The sequence below is a fragment of the Anolis carolinensis genome, chromosome 1, assembly GCF_035594765.1.
Source record: "Anolis carolinensis isolate JA03-04 chromosome 1, rAnoCar3.1.pri, whole genome shotgun sequence".
Taxonomy (NCBI): Eukaryota; Metazoa; Chordata; class Lepidosauria; order Squamata; family Dactyloidae; genus Anolis; species Anolis carolinensis.
The window spans coordinates 30,611,026-30,633,954 of NC_085841.1; the positions used below are offsets into that span (position 1 = coordinate 30,611,026).

The 22,929-nt window shown below is 38.9% G+C and overlaps 1 protein-coding gene across 4 annotated transcripts in view; it reads right to left on the reverse strand.

The window, feature by feature from the left end:
- lpgat1 (lysophosphatidylglycerol acyltransferase 1) overlaps nt 1-22,929 on the reverse strand; it is an 84,819-nt gene that overhangs the window by 53,361 nt on the left and 8,529 nt on the right. For all 4 annotated transcript variants that reach the window (XM_016990662.2, XM_016990660.2, XM_016990663.2 and 1 more), the window contains one exon: nt 21,287-21,554. In XM_016990662.2, coding sequence (XP_016846151.1) covers nt 21,287-21,524 — 238 coding nt within the window. In that variant the 5' untranslated portion in view covers nt 21,525-21,554. The remainder of the gene's footprint in view (nt 1-21,286; nt 21,555-22,929) is intronic.

A 22,929-nucleotide genomic window follows, 5' to 3' on the forward strand; every position in this document is an offset into this window, starting at 1 on the left:
AATGCTCAAATCCAAAATGGTGTTTTGAACAAAAATATTTATTGTGATTCCAATAGAAGCTACCAAGTCAGAATATAAAGACCACTCTTGAATTTTTTCCTGAGAGTGCCTTGGACCGCGAGAAGATCCAACCAGTCCATCCTCCAGGAAATAATGCCCGGCTGCTCACTGGAGGGAAGGATATTGGAGGCAAAGTTGAAATATTTTGGCCACATCATGAGAAGACAGGAAAGCTTGGAAAAGATCATGATGCTGGGGAAAATGGAAGGAAAAAGGAAGAGACGCCGTCCAAGGGCAAGATGGATGTATGGTATCCTTGAAGTGACTGGCTTGAACTTGAAGGAACTGGGGGAGGCAGCGGCCGACACGGAGCTCTGGCGTAGACTGGTCCATGAGGTCACGAAGAGTCGAAAACGACTAAACAAATGAAGAAGAAGAATCTTACAATTGATCCTAAAGGAAATGCAGACAAGGCTGCAAAAGGGAATGGATAAGTCTGAGATGTGTTCTCCTTTCTGCTCAACCTTCCACAGTTGTCACTTTACTTTCCCAAGGCTAGTGCTGTCAATGTTCATTTCTTTCCGCTTAGAGAGTTAGGCTATCAAACAGAATGGCATGAACACATGCCCTGGGTAAACCTAGTAGGAGTAGAAAGGGGAAATTGGCAAAGTGTGTCCCAAATAACTAGTTAACCTTCAACTATTCTCACTCCTGCCCCATATCCAACAGCAGCAGTATTACCCACAAAGGACTCCAAGCAACAAAAGAGGAAGATTAGGCATAGAAGAGGAAGCCAAACATTTCATTTTCAGATGTTAAATATCTGAATTCTGCATTGCAGGTGAAATTTGGGTCAAAATGAATAGGTGGCAATTCTGATCATGTTTAATGGAATATTCAGATGTGATCAGTCTACACTGGTATTTTAATAAAGAAAATGGCAAATTTCATTAATTCATTATCCTCCCCTATTTTGAAGTTTATGAACAAAATATAGAAGCTGAACAATACTTTAAAGTTATAGTAATATAGTTTCCCATTTTACAGATGGAAACTTCAAGACTGAGAAACAGTGGTTTGCCAAGATAGTTCAATGAATGGGCAAATGATCCATTTACAACAGGCATGGACAACCTTCAGCCCTCCAGGTGTTTGGACTTCAACTACAGTACCACAATTCCTAACATCCTACCAGCCGAAGTCTACCCATACAGTCTTCAACAACTCTACTTCATATAGTCTATCATTATCTCCATCTCAATATGCATTAGCATGAAAAAATCCTAAAATATTTAAAAATATTCTCTCGAGACTTAACACACGCGCTCATACATGCAAAAACAAAATGAAAGCATTGGTTTTGCCCAAGGAATTATTCATACTAACTGCTCCACATTGCAACCCCCAGGCATTCTGCAGCCTATGTACTCATCTAAAACTAGGGAGCCAAAATATAGCAGCAATCTGGGAAATTTTCTTTATCAGAGACATTTTGTGCCTGTTTTAAAGTAGCCTTTCTACTTTATTTTGGTAGTACAGTGCTGCTGGTGTGGCAAGTTCAGGCAGATAGTATTGGTTTCTCATGTCAGGATAACCAGTCAGTAAACACGCCTGAATGTGGCTTCCTGACACTGTCGTGAGCAGGTGCCCTTTCAAATATTTGCTCTCAATTTACTATTTCTACAGATGTGTTTTTTTAAAGTAGACTTTAAATATAAATTCAACACATTTCTTTTCCAGTGTTAAATAAATTCTACTGTTGTGGCCTTCATTTTTCTAATATTCACTGTTATAACTGAAGTGACAAGAACAATGAGATTCTTCCTGATAATATATTTAGTGACAAGAAAGTTCAGGATTAAGGTCAAAGCTCTTGAGGCTCTGCAGAAATTTATTTTCATTATTCTCAGTACTCCAAACTAGCAATCTATGAAATTGAGGGAGATAACTCCTCTCTTATGAGGACCACAGCATAGATTTCCTTGAGTTCCATAAAGAGATGAACACTCTTACAGGAACTACAATGGAAGAGTGTTTTAATGTACCCTAGAATCATATTTATTTTCATATATACGACAAAATATATCTTCTATAAAAGGATACAAACCATGAATCAATGTGTGCAGAAATATACAACTACATATTCAGAAGAAAAAGCCATTTGCATTAAGTCTGAAAGTAGAGCAAAACCAGCAGGATATATCTCCCATAGGTGTTCAGGAATGTACTATTTCTTAGCAAAACAAGAGATTCAGCCTGTGTTAGATAGGTTTACAACTCCTCCTGAAGACACAGGGTCGCAGTTGAATGCGCTCCTGGACTCAGCTTTGAACCTGTGGGCCCAAGTTTTAAACTCTGGCTTACGAGACAAAGCATCCGCCCTTAAATTAACCTTCCCCTCCACAAACTGAACCTTAAAGTTGAACCTAGAGAAAAACAAGGCCCATCGAATCTGGCGTTGATTCAATTTCTTGGCAGTCTGTAAATGTTCTAAGTTCTTGTGGTCAGATCTGACCACGATTTGATGACGTGCGCCTTCTAACCAGTGCCGCCACACCTCAAAAGCCACCTTTATAGCCAACAATTCCTTTTCCCAGATGGTGTAATTTTGTTCAAAAGGTGTTAGTTGTCTGGAATAAAATCCACAGGGACGCAAGGTCCCTGATGAATCCCTTTGAGATAACACAGCCCCCAACGCATAGCTAGAAGCATCTGCTTCTACTATGAATGGTTTATCAATGTCTGGATGTATTAGTACATTATCATCTTGGAAACTAGATTTCAACTGTTCAAACGCATCTTGAGCCTCCCTTCCCCACACAAACGGTTGCTTCTTATGTAATAGCTGTGTTAAAGGTACAGTTAGTTTAGCAAAGTTTGGAATAAACTCTCGATAGTAATTAGCAAACCCCAAAAAACGCTGTACATCTTTTTTAGACTTGAGTTCCTGCCAGGAGTTGACAGCGTCAACCTTGTGCGGGTCCATTTTTAGTTCTTTTCCTGAAACTACATGTCCCAAGAATTCCACCTCTGACACGTTAAATACACATTTGGAGGCCTTAGCAAAAAGCCCATTATCCCGTAAACGTTGCAACACCTGCCTCACATGTTGCTGATGTTCCTTCTCATCTTTTGAGAAAATCAATATATCGTCCAAATAAACAACCACAAACTGATCAATCAAATCTCTAAACACGTCATTTATGAACCTTTGGAAGACGGCGGGCGCATTACATAACCCGAAGGGCATCACACGAAACTCGTGACATCCGAAGCATGTATTGAATGCCGTCTTCCATTCGTCACCTTCTCGTATCCTAATCAAATTATACGCCCCCGTAGATCAAGTTTAGAAAAGATCTTAGCCCCTTGAACCCTTGAGAGAAGCTCCGAAATCAAAGGTAGTGGATACCTATCACGAATGGTATGCTTATTAAGAACCCGATAGTCACATACTAGTCTAAGCTCCCCTGTCTTTTTAGCCACAAAAAACACAGGTGCAGCAGTTGGAGAGCTAGATGGACGAATAAACCCTTTGGCTAGATTCTCATCAAGGAATTCTCTCAAGGCTTGCCTTTCAGGTACCGTTAGAGCATACAACCTTCCTGCTGGTAACTTAGCGCCTTCCACCAGTCTAATCGCACAATCATATGGTCTATGAGGCGGTAACTTATCTGCTTCCTTCTTACAGAAAACATCTTGGAATTCCCTGTATTCAGTAGGCACACCCTCCATATCAATCTGGGAAGAATTTAAAACAAAACATCCCTGCCTTTTAAAAGCTATAGTACGCTTCACCCAATCCACTTGAGGGTTCACCAAAGTTAACCAATCCATTCCCAGAATTACATTGTATCTTGGTAACCGTGTGATGTCCCATACAAATTCTCCAGTTACCCCTTGCACCTCCCATGTTATTCCTGAGGTTTCACGATTAACCACCCCAGATTCCAGTAGTCTCCCATCCGCTCCTTCCACCCATATATCGCATGCTTTACATTTTGTAGGGAGCCTATGTTTTCTTGCAAACCCAACATCCACGTACGAAACCGTAGCCCCTGAGTCCAGCAATGCCAGAGTTGAAACAAGTTCCTTTCCCCCAACAGATAGAGAAATGGGTACAAAAACATGTTTCTTTCCCTCTAGTGACTGCCTTGTAAGCCCTAGTGCGTTGGACTCACATCGCACTAGGGCTGGCCTTTTCCCGAAAACTGAGAAGGCTTGATGTTACAGTTCCTAGCAAAGTGCCCAGCAGTCCCACAATACAAACATAATCCTAATTGCCTTCTACGATCTTTTTCCGCCGTTGACAACTTTCTAAACACCCCGAGCTCCATAGGCTCCTCCCCCTTAGCCACAGGTGCCCTAGATACAGATACAGATGGCGCATACATAGCCCGAGATTGTTTACGAGATTCAAACCGGGCGTCCAAATGCAAAACCTTAGCCACCAAAGCGTCCTAGTTTTCTGCTGGCTCTAACCGCGCCAGTTCATCTTGAAGATGGTCACTTAAACCAGCTATAAACAAAAGCATAAATGCGTTCTCCCCCCAGTCCAATTGATGGTGAAGAGAATTAAACTTATTCAAATAGTCCAAAACAGACCCTTTTCCCTGTTTTAACCGGTAAAGAGCCCAGCTAGCATTCTCCATACGGAGGGGATCCCCAAAAGTGTCCGACAATAATTTCTTGAAGTTAACCAAATTATCCTTGACTGGGTCATTACCCAAAATCAAATTAGTTGCCCACTGTCCCGCTGAACCGGTCAGTAAACTCAAAATAAATGCCACCTTGCTGGTGTCCGTAGGAAAAGCTTGTGGGCTAATCTGAGAAAAATAAAGTTCAACTTGAGCCAAAAAAAGTAGGCAATTTGTTCCGGGACCCATCAAAACGTTCAGGAGTCATTACATGTCCCTTAGCTGGCTGTGCTGCTTGTGCAGCATAAAATGCAGCCTGCAGCTGATCCAAACGAGCCTTGATTTCCTCCATCGTCTTCTTGACGTTGGTACCTCACTGAAATTTTAGGGCGTTGGGCAATCTATCAGAGACAGAACGCCAGCAAGTGAAACAAAACTCAGTTTATTGAGGTTACAGAACTAAAAACGCCCATAGGAAACAAAGAACAGGGCAAACACTTGACTTCAGTGTGATAAGTAACAAAAACAGCTCAGTTTGAGCTTAAACGGTTCAAAGGGATAAACCGGGTTAAACAGAAGTATAATCCGGATTAAATTAAAAGTGCTTACTTCAGCCTGGCAAACAATGCAAACAAAAGAAGATCAACAGGAGACAAAATGTAAACAACAGACTGGTGGCAGATTCCTCTCTGCTACTCAGAAACAGCAGGGGAATAAACCAGACTTGTTTATTCCTTCCTGCAGCAAGCGAGAAGCGTGGTCGTAGTCAGGATTCAGTTAAAGGTTCAGCGGCCAACGATATCCAGGTCCAGGCACAGCAGTCAGGGTAACGGCAGTCAGCAGGGTCCCAATCCGGTCCAGAGGTCTACAGCCAAGCGTAGTCGTCAAGAAATCCAAAGGTCTCACCGATAGCCAGCAGAAGGGATAATCCGGAATCGAAGTCAGTCAGTCCAGCGTCAATCCAGTGCGAGTAGGTATTGCCCGTCAAAAAGACGACGGAGGTCCAAGCTATCGAGATTAAACACAAGTTGCACAGAGAAAAACCCCGCACAGTTCCTCCCGCCGTCGATGCCCAGTGTCTTTGGTAAACTTACGTATCCAGTAACGAGTCACACCCGTCTTCAGGAAGTTCCCCAACAAAAGCCCAAGCGTCCGTCCAGATTACCTTGCCCAACGCAATTAGACATTGGTCCCAAACCCCATTTTATCCCAGTTCAAGTTCATCATCGCTGTCAGCTGCCATCCCAATTCCAGGCGCCCCAACATCATCATCCTCATCAGAGCTTAAGCACCTTTGACTACGCCCCACAGCATCCCCAGCTGTGGATCCCGCTCCATCCCTCCAGCCAGTCCATGGGTCTGATCCTGCAACCCGCCAATCACCTCCCATGCTTTCATTGCCTGTTTCCCCAACACCCAAATCCTCCCTCACACGAGTCCATTCCATGCCGTCGTCCTCCGAGCTGGCCATCTCTTTCTCCAAACCCTCAGAAAAACCCTCAAATGAGTCCTCATCTGTCGGGTCTGTAAACAAATCCCGGAGCCGTTTTCTTTCACGCTCCTCGAAAGAGTCTGACTCTCGAGGAGTCTTATGACCCCTTCTTCTATTACCAGAGCCCGAAGGCTCAACCATAACAGTCTATGTGTTTTTAATAAGGAAAAAAGAGATGACATTGTGCTGGGGGAATACGTGTTCCCTGTAGGCTATTTATATAGAAAAAATGCCCGCAATGTTTTCCAACAAATGCATGGAAACAACAAAAAGCAGCACAATTCTGACCGCAAAAGCATTTTCTCATCCTGAGAGGCTATGGAAATTACATTTTCATACTAGGATTTGTGCTACTCAAAAAACAAATGTGCTTTATTAGCCAACAATAATAGTAATGGTTAATCATAAACCTCTGCTCTAAGAAATCAACTAAAAGGAAACAATTTCTGCAGTCTCTATTATTGCCCCTTGTGTATAACAGAAAAATAACTGTCCATATATTCCCTCTCCTAACTCTCTTGTCCCAGTGAAATAGTTATAACAGAGGAGCCTTTCAGGTTTCAACAGAGAATTCAGTACATAATAATTAAGATTATTCTTTATCAAATTGGAAGCATTTACCACATCAGCAACAACAAAAATCTAAACTATACCAACCAAATATGCACATGACACAAACCAGTAAGTGACAGAGGAACAAATTCATAACATGTAAGAGTATCCATAGTGACAGAGGGGGAATATGCTTCTATATACCTTTTGTTGGGGAATGTGAGGCAGGGGGTGCTGTTGCACTGTTATCCTGTGTAATAGTTTCCCTAGGCATCAAGCTGACTGATTGCTGAAACTGTACAGGTCTTTGGTCGTAACTTCTTATGAGACATTGGCAAGAATTTAGGAGAGATCATATCTTTAAAAAATTCCAATAGAGTTTAAGGGTCATGTATTTAATGCCACTCCCAGTTTTATTTTATTTATTGCCCACTATAGATAACTTATCAAAAAGAAAAATTGTTGTTAACCAGCCATTGGCAATGACTAGCCTACAGAAGAATTTCTGATGTTTTTATTAATGTAAATATTATTTCTGTTTCTAAAGTAATGTAATTAAAATAGTCTATGAGATTTAATAGTTTCTTAGGACTTGTTACCACGTGTGTATGTTAACAGATTGTGGAACTCCCTCCCAAGAGAGACCAGGATGACTATTCCTGCTGGCCATCCGCAAGCAGGTCAAGACTTTTTTCTGCAGGCAGGCATTTGGAGAAGGATTGCTGGGGAGGTTGGGGGGAGGAGTTTAAATGCATTTAAATTGTATTTGTTGTATTTTAACTATATTTTTAACCCAACACACAATTTTGTACAATTGTTTTTTTATTTGTTTTATTTTAAATTGCTAAAAGTGTCTGGCTGTTAACTGCCTGGAGTCCCCCAGGGGGGAAGGCAGGATATAAACAAAGTTAATAATAATAATAATAATAATAATAATAATAATTTCCATCCTCCAGGAAATAATGCCTGGCTGGTCACTGGAGGGAAGGATATTAGAGGCAAAGTTGAAGTATTTTGGTCACATCATGAGAAGACAGGAAAGCTTGGAAAAGATCATGTTGTTGGGGAAAATGGAAGGAAGAGAGGCCGACCAAGGGCGAGATGGATGGATGGTATCCTTGAAGTGACTGGTTTGACCTTGAAGGAGCTGGGGGCAGTGACGGCCGACAGGGAGCTCTGGCATGGACTGGTCCATGAGGTCACGAAGAGTTGGAAACGACTGTGCAATTGAAGAAGAAGAAGAAGAATATAATAATAACATACTGTATTGCACACATGTAATCATAAGAAAATGACCTTACACTTGAGAAACTGGTCTGGAACAATGTAGTGGCTCTCCAGGATTTGTGGTAGGATTGTTTTCTAGCACTATTTGGAGATCTCTGGTATTCTTGGGTAATCTCCCATCCAGCTAAAAGCCAGGACAAATCATGCAAGATCAGGTATATTTAGGGTAGTATCCGATATAACCCATGATCCAGAAATTGCAATGATGCTCTTAGATGTTCTCAGTTGTGAACTCCTAAATGCTTAGCTACCTTCCTTGAAGATGATTTTTCCAGAATTATATTTCTCAAGGACTTTTACATTTGATCCGAACACCTCACAATATATTACCCTAACATACTTTCCTATAAGGGAAGATGAGGGGAATGACCAGCAATTAAAAACAAAAAGTAACTTCATACTCTGGAGATCCAAGCAATTTTGAAAAAGAACAACATAAACTGAGTTTCTAACAGCCAACAGAAAACGGGGGGAAAGCCCTCTCAGGAGAAAAGATCTATAATTCTGGTGCTGCAATACTGTGATAGCCCTGTTCCACATCGATCTCTATACATCTAACTGGAAACATAGGATAACACAGAAGTATCTCCATAAATAATTTATGTTTGCAGTGTGTTAAAGCGCCTAGCTGCTGAACTTGCAGACCGAAAGGTTGCAGGTTCGAATCCAGGGAGCGGAGTGAGCGCCCACTGTTAGCTCCAGCTTCTGCCATCCTAGCAGTTCAAAAACATGCAAATGTGAGTAGATAAATAGGTACCGCTCCGGCGGGAAGCTAACGACGTTCCATGCAGTCATGCCGCCACATGAGTTTGGAGGTGTCTATGGACAACGCTGGCTCTTCGGCTTAGAAATGGAGACGAGCACCAACCCCCAGAGTTGGACACGACTGGACTTAACGTCAGGGGAGACCTTTACCTTTAGATTTACATAGCAGTGATCCATTAAATTAACATGCTATACAAAGATAGCAAAGACTGATTCTATGACAGATCTGATCTGAACAACAAACTTTAGTTCCTGCTTCATTGTATTAGAGACACTCATTTTAAGCATTATAGAAGATAAATATGTTACTAACATCAATTTATACACACAGTATTTACATCTATTGTTAATAATTATATAGATTTTTGGAAATAAATTTGTGATGTGAATATGAAGCATCTCTCTCTCTCTCTCTGAACAACATAACATGCATATGTTCCAATCCTAGTTATAAATATCAGAAACAAAAGCTGGTTGAAGCTAGCACTGCAACAAACCAACCTTTTTTTCCCAAAGTTTTTTCTCTGTATCCTTTTTCTTTCTAGCTAGCCCAATTACAGGCTTCATCTAATAGTGTGTAGGATGTTAACAGGCGGAGGGAGGGGGAACAGATCTGAGAAAAGGGTCAATTTACCAAGATGACATACTTTGAATAGACTACAACTATAGAAATGCCTCTGTTTCTTTTATGAACTGTTTGAAGACAAAAAGAAAAGAATCATATGAAAGTACATATAAGATATACTTTACCCAACTGTGACATTTTCCACCCATTTACCAAAAACCATGCAGATGACAGGAAAAATCTGCAGAAAGGTAGACAGGGTGCCTTGTATGTACAATCACACTTTCTCTATGTTAGTTCCTGAATCCCCACTCCTACACATTATGTCAATAATGGAATGTTCCTTCCAGTTCTCTTCAACACTAGATTCATTCAGCGTATTCCCTCAAGCACTTTTGCTAACCATGGTATACAGGTTGTTCTTCAGAAACCCAAGTCTAATCATTTTATTAAAGAAAAGAGTATTTTTGCCTTACATAACGGCACCTAAATTTTAAAAATATACAAATAAAACTAGGGCTAAAAAAGAAGTCCACTGTGTTTTTAAACTACTACTCCATGGTCATTTCAAAATACAATGACTGTATTATGGTATCCATTCACTCTCAACAAATGTTATTCCACAACTGGATGTACAAATGCAAAACAAATCATCTAAATAAAATGTCAAAAAAATCCCAATCTACTACAAAGCAATACAGTACACACTCATTTCACATCAAACACCACCCACTAAGAATAAAATATGAAGATATTCATACCGAATTTTTTACTCACCTGGAAATTCCTATCAGTTCCTATCTTACCAGTTTTGGTAAGACAATAATTAGTCAGAAACTCCTAACTGCCACGTAATTTCAAGATTAATCCTGTTAAAAAAAATCTGTCGGCTTTTAAACTTGCAGTTTAATGCTCATATTTGTATCCTGAACACACTAGACTACCCTATATAGCAGGCATGTGTAAACTTCGCCGCTCTGGGTGTTTTGGATGTCAACTCCCACAATTTCTAACAGCCTACCGGCTGTTAGGAATTGTGGGAGTTGACGTCCAAAATACCCAGAGGGCCAAAGTTTTCCCATGCCTGCTATATACAGATATGTAAGTTTAGAAATTTTAGTTTTAAAAAATCAACCCAAAAAACCTGGATCGACAATGTAAGTATTCTACTGCAACTCTTATTTTAAAAAGGAACCATTCCCTTCCCTGAATAGAATGGAAAAAGACAAGTGCTTAGTCTATTCTGGGAGAACCTAAAAGAAGCACAGGGCCCCTATACTTTCTTCTGGACTTTTCAAATAGTTCAGCAGGAAAATGCCAACAATAGTCAGGGATAGCTGGTTCCCTGAGGAGTCACCCATTCTTTCCCCTCCTAGCGAAATGGCCCTTCATTTATTCATGGGTCATATCAGAATCCATGATTTTGGCCCCAAAATCTGCCCTTGACTTATACACAAGGTCAGTTTATACAAGTATATACGGCAATTCCCTATATAGATTAAGAAGATCCTTATTAGCTACTGAATTGACAAAAACCTAATTTCTGACCAGAAGATTTTGGCCAAGGTACCACTGCATCTCTGGTTTCAGACAGATTCATCTGATGAAAGTGCTCCAACAAGGAGATGCTGTGCACAACCACTTCTGACAACTTGTTTGGTGCCTATTTGCAATTGTACGGTCCATTAGCTTTCTAAGTAAAACTGCATCCAGTAAAACTGGATGGCCATCTGTCGGGGGTGCTTTAAATGCAATTTCCTGCTTCTTAGCAGGGGGTTGGACTGGATGGCCCATGAGGTCTCTTCCAACTCTACTATTCTATGATTCTATGCTCCAATATTTCTATCACTCCAATTTTTCTATTCTGTTGGACTTCGTTCCATCCTTCTTTCCTTGTATGTTAATTTCTTCTTCCTTCAAGTATTATCATATAGTCATCTTTGGTTTGCTATTGTCTTTTCCTGCTTCTACCAACCTGACACAGCCTTTATGCAAAATTCACCTTTTATTTTACTGAATCTTTAGGCACCTTTTCTGATAAAGCTTTATCTCGTTTAAAGAGATTTCACTTTCTAGATCAAGGTTTCTAAAGGTTATTAATGCTATGCTGTTTGTTTGGTAAAATGTGATAGCATTCACCCAGTTCTACAGGATTGACAGGAATCTGGCTTCTGGCATAGTAGGCTAAAGGACAGAGTTGAACATGATGATCACAGTATAATGATGAAAATCAGTTCTATGAGCTGTTTTCCAAACAAATTCTTTCTCTGAATACCAAAAAGTGTTTTTTGACACATCTAATGTATAATGTGTCTCAAGCAGCCACATGAACAATTATGTTATGCTCAGTCAAACAAAGACTATACCCCAGCAGTAGTGGTAGTATTCGCAACTATACAAATGACTATTGTCCTCTCCTCCATTTTGTTTTTTTAATGTAAAAAAAACAAAACATTTTTCCTTTTTAAGAATATGCAAACTGTTCAGCTAACTGCCCTAAAAGACTTCTATAAAAATAAATATGGGTTTGGGCTACAGAAAAATTCGGCAAAGGGAAAATTGTCATTACACACCACTGAATGAGTGATCACATTGTAGGAAAGGTAAAGCAGAGGTGCAGCCAAAAAATGAAAAGTGGAACAGTTAGGAGTAGCGGCATCAACTCTTTTGCTGCTTGTGTGATTTAACTAGACTTCACAGATGGCAGAACAATAGCACTAAGCCAATTTAGGACTGGAGCAATTTCACTGCAACTCTGTCTGAAGCTTAAGGAGAAATATCTAACCATAAGTAAACTGCTGAAAAAATGAAACAACAATTGCTTTGGATGCAGTACTGTAAAAAACACCTTGCATTATGCAATGCAAAACATTCTATTTTGTTCATTAGATATTATACATAAGAACTTACATATAATTTATTAAAATATCATTTACATAAAATCGAATTGAGCTTTTGGATGTCCCTCAAGTTACACAGTTCTTCTAACTGTCTTTGAGCATTATATGAGTATAGTTATAGTTAACTCAGCCCAGTCTGACACTATTTTCTAGAATTTATGAACAGTAATAAAATGAATAGGTGTCAACATTATTTGCAAAGACCTTCAACAATGTGAATCGTAATACTCTCCGGATCATCCTCTTGGAAATCGGATGTCCTGAAAAATTTGTGAACATTGTGTGGCTCTTCCATGATGACATGACGGCAGTAGTCTTGGACAGCAACCGCTCTCAAAGCAACTCATTTAAAGTGGGATCAAATGTCAAGACATCACATTCTGCAGGTTTTAATCCATACCAAAATAATCAAAGGAGTGGAGTCATTGTAAGGTGAGTTTATAATATCTAGGGCTATTTGGCTTAATAAAAAGGAAATAAGGAGAAACATTATAAGTGTGAATAAAATTAAGCAGAGTGGAAAAAACATTGAGTAGTTTTGATGACTCTCATAATGCTAGTTTCAGTCATTTACTGAATCAGCACAGTAGGACATTCAAGGCAAATAAAACTAAGCACTTTGCTATACAGTGCAGTTAAACTAAAGAAATCACCACCACAATTCATAGAAATGGATGCCAAAGTGAACATCTTTAAACGAAATAACAAATTCATGGAGGTTAGAACCAACAAAGCCTTCTAGCCAGGACACTACATAGTGTGCCCACCATCAAAGATGCCATGTCTCTATATATCAATTGCAGAAGAATGTGAAATGGAGCACTTGTTAGTGAGCACCTCACAAGCAACTAGTTGGCCATGATGTGAAAGCATGCTGATAAAAGACTATACCAGGATGTGAACTAAGTGACACTTCAAATTCTATTGGACGGCAGCCCACAGTAGTCTTAGCTGACAAAGTCAACAGTGAGGGATACTGGTAGTTGCAATTCAACAAGGAACACACAATTCAGCATGACTTTCCCTACAATTACTACCCTACCAACCAACATTTTGAGCCCACCAAGCACGCTCAGGCCTTACAGAATTAATGAAAAGGGGAATGCTCTTCTAGAGTAATTACTGAGTTTTGGTGAAGATTCTTTGAATCTTCAGGATTCCTCTAAAGCAGGAATACTTTCCTCAAATGACACTATCACACAGAGCATTTTAATAACTGAGATCATAGTATATATTATTTATTTCATAAATTTGTATCCCGTCCTTCTCACAGGAGGGGGGGGGAGGGGCTGGGGGGATTCAGGGGGGATTCACAACCAGCAGTCATTAGATGCCAAAAACAAACAGCTATAAAAACAATACAATTAAAAACAGATAATTAAAACATCAATTATAAAAACATCATTTAAAAATTGCACAATTTTAAATCATAGTCCGGGGTCCGTTCATTAGTAATTAACATGAGCAATTATTTTACTGCATTAAAATTAATTAGAAAAGCAAGTTTAGAAGAAGCCCCAGGCCAAAATCTCTTTATACCAGGAGACCTATTGTTATGGTTGAGCCTTATGGCTCCGATTCTGGGAGACGTGGTCGTAAGACTCCTCGGGAGTCAGACTCTCTTGAGGAGCGAGAAAGGAAGCGGCTGCGGGACTTATTTGCAGAACCATCTGACGAGGACTCCTTTGAGGGTTTTACCGAGAGAATGGAGGAAGAGATGGTTAGCTCAGAGGAGGATGACATGGAATGGACTCGTGTGAGGGAGGATTTGGGTGCCACCGGCAACAATAGTATGGAAGGCGATTGGGGGCCTTCAGGATTAGACCCGTGGACAAGCTGGAGGGATGGAACGGGATCCACAGCTGGGGATGCTGTGGGGCGTAGTCAAAGGTGTTTCAGCTCTGATGAGGAGGATGAGGATGAGGCACCTGGAATTAGGGTAACAGCTGACAGCGATGAGGAGTTGTGAACTGGCATAAAATGGGGTTTAGAATCCAGGGCTAATTGCGTTGGGCAAGGTAATCTGGACGAACGCTTGGGCTCTTGTTGGGAAATTCCTGAAGACGGGTGTGATTCGTTTGCTGAATACGTAAGTTACCAAGGACACTGGGCATAGGCGGCGGGAGGAACTGTGTGGGCTTTTGTTGTGCAACCTGTGTTTAATCTTAATAGCTTGGACCTCCGTCGTCTTTTTGACGAACATTAATTGCCTACTCTGGACTGACTGGCTGACTGACTGACTGACTGACTACGACCTCGGACTATCCTTCCTGTGGCTATCGTTGGAACTGGTGAACTAAAGACATCTGTACCTGGCTTTCGACCTTCGGACCGGATTGAGACCTCGCTGACCGCTGCTGCCCTGATTGATGTGTTTGAACCCGGAGTTTGTTTGCTGCTCGGAGGAGTAACTTCTTGGTTACTCAATCAAAGCTCTTGGTAGCAGAGAAGTATCTGCTGCCAGTTATTTGTGTTTCTTTGAACCTTTGTTTACCAGCTTTTGTTTGTTTAAAGTGCCAGGCTGAAGTAAGCATTTTTAGTTTAACCCGGATTAAACTCCAGTTTAATCCGGTTTATCTTCTGAACGTTTTTTAGTGTCTTTTCACCTTGAAGGCCAATGTGTGCCTAGCCCTTTGTCTTTTACGGGCATTTTTGGTTCTGTATCTTTAATAAACTGTGTTGAATCTTATCTGGTGGCGTTCTGTCTCTGACACCTATCCTAGCCTATCCCAACTGCCCCTGCCTTGGCCTTGGAGGAAGAGAAAAGCAGGATACAAATGCTCTATTAATAAATAAACACTCCCACTTCCTCACAAATAAAGTATATCATTCAGTTACAGAATTATAGCATTATTAATTTTATCACACATATAACTACAAGGATCTTCCCAGTAAAGGGTCAGAAAAACTAAAGTTTGTCAACAGGAAAAAGTATCTCCTATCCCATCTATAGCCACCCCAAGTCCTTTCAGGGAGATGGAGGTGGGATACAAGAATAAAGTTGTTGTTTTTGTTGTTGTTGTTATTGTTATTATCTTCTTTTCCCTGCAGCTATTTCCTTTGGGTGTGTATATGCCTTCAATTCACATATCAACGATTGTCAAATCCATGAATTTCATTGCTTTTTATGGAAAAGGAAATACTGACATAGTTTTGCCAGTTCTTCTTATGAAATATAACCCACTTGGTAATTGTTCACATTCTGGCATCCAAGTCTTAAACAGAGCTGACCCCCTGCTTAGTTATCTTACCTGCTCAAATTCTCTTCTTTACCTCCCCCCCTTTCTCTCAACCTGGCTACAGCATCAAAAATACTCGAAGCAGGGGGGACATGCCTATGGCAATAAAGGGAAGATTCAGATCCTCTCACCTGAAAAGCATTTGCTGACATAGCTTGTCCCTAAGATTGTTGTATCTTGTATTTGGTTTAAAAAGAATTATATTGGCAATACACATAGGAACTCTCTGCCCCAGAGTGTGGTGGAGGCCCATTTCTTTAGAGGCTTTTAAACAGAGGCTGGATGGCCATATGTCGGGGATGCTTTGAATGCAACTGGACTGGATGGGCCATGGGGTCTCTTCCAACTCTATGATTATATGAATGTCTTCTCTCCATTAGTGGAAAATATCCAAAAATTAAACAAATATTAACTGGCAAGGAGACATTCTCTACTACATTTCTAGTAATAATGAAACCAACTACCGTAACTATTGTGTCACACAACCCCCATCAGTTGTAAATCATTTTGTCACTGACAGAAAATACAGGTGAGAGATCAGCAATCTGAACTTTTCATCACAGCCTCAACCTGTTTTAACACACATCTGTGAACATTGCCATCTGAGGAACTGAAGTCAAATGCTTCAGAAATTGTTAGCATATAACAGAGCTGCAAAGCATATGATATGACTATAAAGGAAAAAAAGGACATTTACATATTAGGGCCTCATCACAGAAAGTATGAAGCCTTTTACTTAGTATAAAGGGGATGAGATTTCTAGATCATACAACCTTGATCTAATTAACACTGGCAATTAATCACTCTCTTTACATTACAGAGAATGCTAATTCTTTTCAGTAGACATTTACTTATTACAATTACTTTAGGCAATAGAAATATCCAATACAATGACTACTGGAAGAAGAATGCTGCCAAATACTTTTCTTCGAAGAAAGTTATATACAAAAATTGCACTGATGTTTCTATGATACCTGTTGTAATGTCTTCTAGTCATGTTTTTGTGCAGATTGTATAACTGTGTTGGAATCATTCTTTGGTTACTTTCTGACATAATTCTGTTATTAAGATAAATTGTTCACTATGTTCTCTAAAGAATTTATAAGCAGTAAAACATTCAAGATGGACACAGTGCAATATTCATATGTCTGTCACAATTTCAAAGGTCACAGTAAATACATATTATCACAAGTAGACCTTTCAAGCAATAGATGAGGAAAATGCATTATCCAGCAGTGAGAAGAAATTGATTCTAAATAAATAACTCAAAACCGCTAGCAATAATCTCTCATCACTCATTGGTGTTAGCTTTAAATACCTTTCCAAGATACTACCCCCAAAACAGGGTCAGGTCCTTTAAATTTCAGACTAGAACCTAAACTAGAATCACCAGACAATAAGGCTGTGTGTGTCATACTAGTGGAACCTATGAGCTACTCCGAAGCTGTTTAACTTTTGTTGTTGTTACTTATGAGGAACAGAAAGCAGAAACAAAATTGAAATCACACTGCAATTTAATGTTTACATCCGCTTAAGAGACCATACACAGCTTTCCATAAGAACATCAAACAGGCAAGACAAAAACTAGAGTGATTTCACACTCAAGAGCCATCAAAATCCTTTCTTAAAAGAATCCAGTTAAATATCTTCATTTCAGAAAGGACATGAAAATATACCAAATGGGATTTTAAAGGGCAACTGTTCTTGAAATGTACTTCACCAAGAAACATGACATTCTGTCGAGAATTTAGGCCTATACTGATAACTGGATTCAATGTATATTGATGAGGAAATAAACTTAACCAGAATAAATAACACATTCAATTGTAAATATTCTGAGGACAATTTTTTTCCTATTACTTTTCATATCACTGAATCTGATTTTTTTGGGGGGGAGGAGGGGAAGGAATTGAGAATTTAAAAGCTTTTCTCTCATGAACCAGCACAGCTACCTTTGTTTTCACATGCCTCAGAAAATACCATATCATACCAGAAGAGGGTACTTGTATTTTCAGCCACTAGGTAAAACTATAGTCTTCTACTACTTCCAACCTCTCCACAATTAAAAATAAACCCCTTCCTGTCACTATCACTTTTTTACTTCTGCTTTCCTATGCCCGCCAAGCCAAGAAACAGCCAACCTTCATGTTTTCAGAAACGGGTTCATCCTCATGCCAGGTGTAATCTGAAACATGTTACATCTACCAGTGACCAATTTATTTAGTCTGCATCTTCTCTTGAGAAGACTTCATAGCCAAAAAACATAGCCTAACCTTTGTGTTAATCTCCCCACAATTCCATTATTTTTGTATCATCTGGCTGGATAATGAATTTGGAAGTGTGAGACCTTATACATTCTCCTGTGAGAATTTGGTTGATCTTAATATGGGTAATTCTATTAGCATGTTTAATTCTATTTTAATATTTATATTATGTAGGTTTTTAATTGTATTGTTTTTAGGATTGTGAGCAGCTTTGGGCCTTGATCAATGGTCTCTTTATGGAGAGAAAAAGTGGGGCATAAACATAATAATAATGATAATAATGTAATAACAACAACAATAATGGTATTCCCCAACTATGGACTTGGGATTCCTTTTTTATATATTCCAGCAGGGTTCTCCTGGCTGTATCATTTTATTTACACATGTATATTCAACAGATGAACATAAAGATTAGCAGTAAATATAATTTAATACTGGCATATTAACCTATACAGATAAAACCACTGTTCCTATTTTCAAATTGTGAACACATAAAGGTGAACATATACTATATTATCCTCCCAATTCCTGCAAAAATGTCAATATGGAAGGAAATAGCAGTCATTCAATTTTACAGCTTAGAAGTTCAATAGTCAAACAAAAGTTACTTATTAAGAAAAGGGGTCACGAAAAATCTAATAAAAAACAAATGTCCACCATCAAAGCAATGAATATTTAAAAATGTATGACCAAGAGATATAAATTTGAGCAAAATATTTCATGAAGTCTAACATGGTATTTTGATCTGCAAATTGATGAAATGTGGAATAGATAGAAATAAGGTCATATGGCTCTATAACTGATTATGAAAATAATGTTTACAGAGTTGCTATCAATGGCTGCCCTTCAAACTGATGTGAAATCTACAGCAGAGTGCCAAAGGGTTCTGTCATGAGCACAAGAGTAATATTTTTTATTAATGATGGAATAGAGGAAATCCTCACCAAATTTGTGAATGATACAAAACTGGAAGAGGTAGCTAACATATAGGAAAATAGAAATAGAATTCAAAAAGACTTTGAAAAATCAGAAAATTAAGATGAAAATAACATTAAACAAAGACAAATGCTCTACATTTACATTATAAAAACCAAATGCACAAGTATCGAATGAGAGATTCATGTCTTAGCAGCAGTATACATAAAAAGAACTTTGGCATTACTGTTGATCTAAAGTTGGATTTAATCTAGCAAAGAAGGTAAATAATATTTTAGCCAGCATTAATGGAACCTTAGTTCCCAGATCATGAGAGCCCTGCCATATACTGTGTTGGGCAGGCATAATCTGGAGTATTGTGTTCAGTTCTGAGTGTCTCATTTCAAGAAGGATATAGACAAGTTGGAGTGGGTTTGAAGAAGGGCAGCAAAGATAAAGAGGTATGGAGGAAAAACAAATGAGAAAAGATTGAGGGAGATGGGCATGTTCAGCTTGGTGAAGAAAATACTTCAGGTGACATGGCTGAACTCTTTAAACCTAAAGGGCTGTCACAGAAAAGAGAACACTGTCCCAAAGGGAAAAAACAGGTCTAGTAGTTATAGAAACATAGATTTTGATTGAACACTAAAAGGAACTTCTTGGTGGTAAAAGCAGTTCAGCAACTGAACAAATGACCTAGTGATGGAGAAGGCCTCTTTCTCTAAATGTCTTCAGCTACCTACAGGGATGTTGTAACTGGAGTTTCTGACCAAAGACACTTTCAGACAGCGTGAAAATATGGGTTAAAAAAGTGGGTTTAAAAATAATGGGACCTGACAGCGAGTCCAGACATAGACCTGTCAGTCCCAGAAAATGGTCCCTCGCCGTCCTGATACCTTCCTTTGTAGCAGATTTCACAAATATGCAAGATGGATGGGGGGACATCTGGCGGAAGTTTTTTTTTAAAAAAAATCTGAGCTGCACTGGACCTCATATGTGCTCATGAGATCTAAATGTACACACAAGCAGATTTCTTATTCACCCAACTGCAAATTCAAGCTCTGTTTAATATTATAAAGGTCAGAACAAAGGAATTATTGCTGGGCGTTCTAATTGTAATTGTTTTCCAACTGTGCTTCCACTGAAACACCTGGGTATCCATGGCTCCATTTTTTGACAGCCTGATCAACTGTTTCTGGCTTTTAAGATGTGCACATGCGCTGGAGCAGTCCATACCAAGGATTAGAAGGAAGTCACGTGTTTTCCATGACTTCAGAAATATACACTCATCCGAAGATGAATGTTTTTTGGCCAGATTCAGGTTTCAAGTGCACCTTTTAAACATGTGCTTTTCCAGCTGTTAACCCAATTCCATGCACACTTTCCTGAAATGTCATTTAGCCACCACCACCACACCCCTTTTAATCCCGCTTTCTTTCATTTTTTAGGCATGTGTAGAAGGGATTGGATTCAATGGCATATAAGGCCCCTTCTAATTCTATGAGTCTATATGATTACATACCTGGTCTTTACATTATGCCCTTAAACCAGTCTCTTTTTTAACACAGATGAAGAGATATCCACTCCCAACGCAGGGGAAAAACATTGTGAAGCTCTCAATCCAAAAAGAGCTTATATCTTTTCAATATAGATCAGTTCAGCCCAATCCATACTACTTGGGCACGAGGGATACAAGAAAGGAGTGGTACAGAGAAGATGACCTATCTTCTACTCCCATCTTCCTGTGCATGGAGGCGGAAGCTCAAAAAATAAGGTCATTACACTAGCATAATGCTATAGTAGGATCCCGGGCTACTTTTTAAATCCAATAAATGTTGACTTTCACAGGAAGACATATAGTTATTCATACATTGGAATCTTGTTGGTACACTAGGCTAACAGCATTTTTGCTAGGGTCATACAGCAGGGAAAAAATTACCAGCTCATTTCTCTCATTCCTAACTCTTTACATGGTTGCTGTGCCCACAATGTTTTTCTTTTTGCTGCCACTTTATGCCCACACAGTATATCAGCAGAACTGTAACAATATTTATCCAGAAATGTTAGCAATCATAACTAAATGGCATTTATCAGGTTTTATACGTACACACATTTAAGAATCAGTTCTCAATAGTCCACCACAGTGCAACAATCACAAAACACAACCTAGGATAGATGAATTGCAAGAAACAGGTACACCCTATCCTTTCTTTTACATTCTTGAATACTAACATTCATCCTGAGTTTTAAAAATGGCTTTAGGAACCTCTCTGATTATTTATATTTCTGTCATCTGATTCACTAACACAATAACATTGTATTGATTTATCTTTTTGCATATTTCTGATGGTTTCATAGTTCATTATTTTGAACAGATTTTGTTACCCACCCTAAAATGTTTTAATATTATTTTAAATAATGTAAAAATGTTCATTTCCTTGGAGTCTTTGGTTGTGTTATTCTATTAAATAAAAATAACTACATAGGAACACACAAAATATCTACTCCTATCCGTATTTTAAAATACGTAATTCTGGAGAACTACAAACATGTATATTTTGTGGGATTTTGACTGCTTCCAATAAAGCCTTTGCCCAACTCTGAGTTTTAATTTAGAGATTTATTACTATCTAGATATGCATTTCATTATAAAGTGAATATAGTTCTTACCTGTATATTCTGCCCACCAGCCCCAGGACGCCACCATCGCTAAAAGCCATTTAAATAATACTCCTTCAATATACCAGAATCGTTTACTATCCAACAATCGGAGAGGTTGCAATGCTATTAAATATAGGACGTAGGATGGAATAGCGACAAGGTTATTAGCAACCATAAAGCCAAATCTTAAGAGTGCCTTCAGAAATACATAGCCCGCCCTTTGGGCCTGTTCTAAAGTCACAGCCATTCTCTTCACACAGGAGTCTGTAGTCTTTTCCTACAGGATAAGAAGGAGAAAAATTACTCAATACAAAGACCACAATTTCCTGATGACCAATAGGCAACAAAACTTTACTAAAATTAAATGGTTGTGTACTTTGCAAACATTGAGTGGCCTTAGCATAGATTTCCTCCTTCTAACTGCCAGAGTTGCACACATATCCTACATGGAATCTTATCTGTCTTTTCCCTCCAGTTATAAGAGATGAATTTGAGCATGTCTATCTAAATTAGTTAGACAGAATACATGTCAGTTTTCCTTTTTATAAAAAAAAATGACAAAAACATCACCCCAGGCTGTAGAGAATCACTTGCATTAATTACAAGCATATGTTTATGGGGGCTAGAGACAAATCTCAGAACACCCTTCTCCATGACCCTTTGTGAGGTTTTTTTTTTAACAAGAACATACATATTTTGATTTAGTACAAAAAGAATCACAGTACATTGAGTAAGTCATCATTGTCTTAAAAGGTCATAGTAAAGAGATGGTACCTTCTGAATGTTAAAAACACAGCCATATTTAATCAAGTACAGTAGAGTCTCACTTATCCAAGCTAAACTGGCCGGCAGAAGCTTGGATAAGCGAATATCTTGGATAATAAGGAGGGATTAAGGAAAAGCCTATTAAACATCAAATTAGGCTATGATTTTACAAATTAAGCACCAAAACATCATGTTATACAACAAATTTGACAGAAAAATTAGTTCAATACACAGTAATGTTATGTTGTAATTACTGTATTTAGGAATTTAGCACCAAAATATCACGATATATTGAAAACATTGACTACAAAAATGACTTGGATAATTCAGAAACTTAGATAAGCAAGGCTTGGATAAGTGAGACTCTACTGTACTCTGAAGAGTATTTGAGGAACAAAATTCCCCTCACTTTCCCCCACAAACAAATAACATTATGTTGTGTGAGTTTTCTGGGCTGTATGGCCATGTTCCATAAGCATTCACACCTGATGTTTTACACCTATCTCTGGCAGGCAACCTCAGAAGTTGTGAGGTCTGTTCGAAACTAGGCAAGTGGGGTTTATACCCTGTTTCCCCTAAAATAAGACATCCCCAGAAAATAAGACCTAGTAGAGGTTTTGCTGAATTGCTAAATATAAGGCCACCCCCAAAAGTTGGAATGATCTATCTGCCCATTTTATAATAGCCCCATTCTTGAGGTGTTGCCAATGTTATTTTGCACTTTATTGTCCATTTCAAACGTGAAATACCTTCCCCATTCTGGCACATTCTGTACTGGGTTTTATGAATTAGTCTCCTGTTTTAATATTGTATGCTTCATGTCGATTTTATCGATTGTTTTACTGATAACTGAGGTTTTATTGGTATAATTGTTTTATTGCTGTATC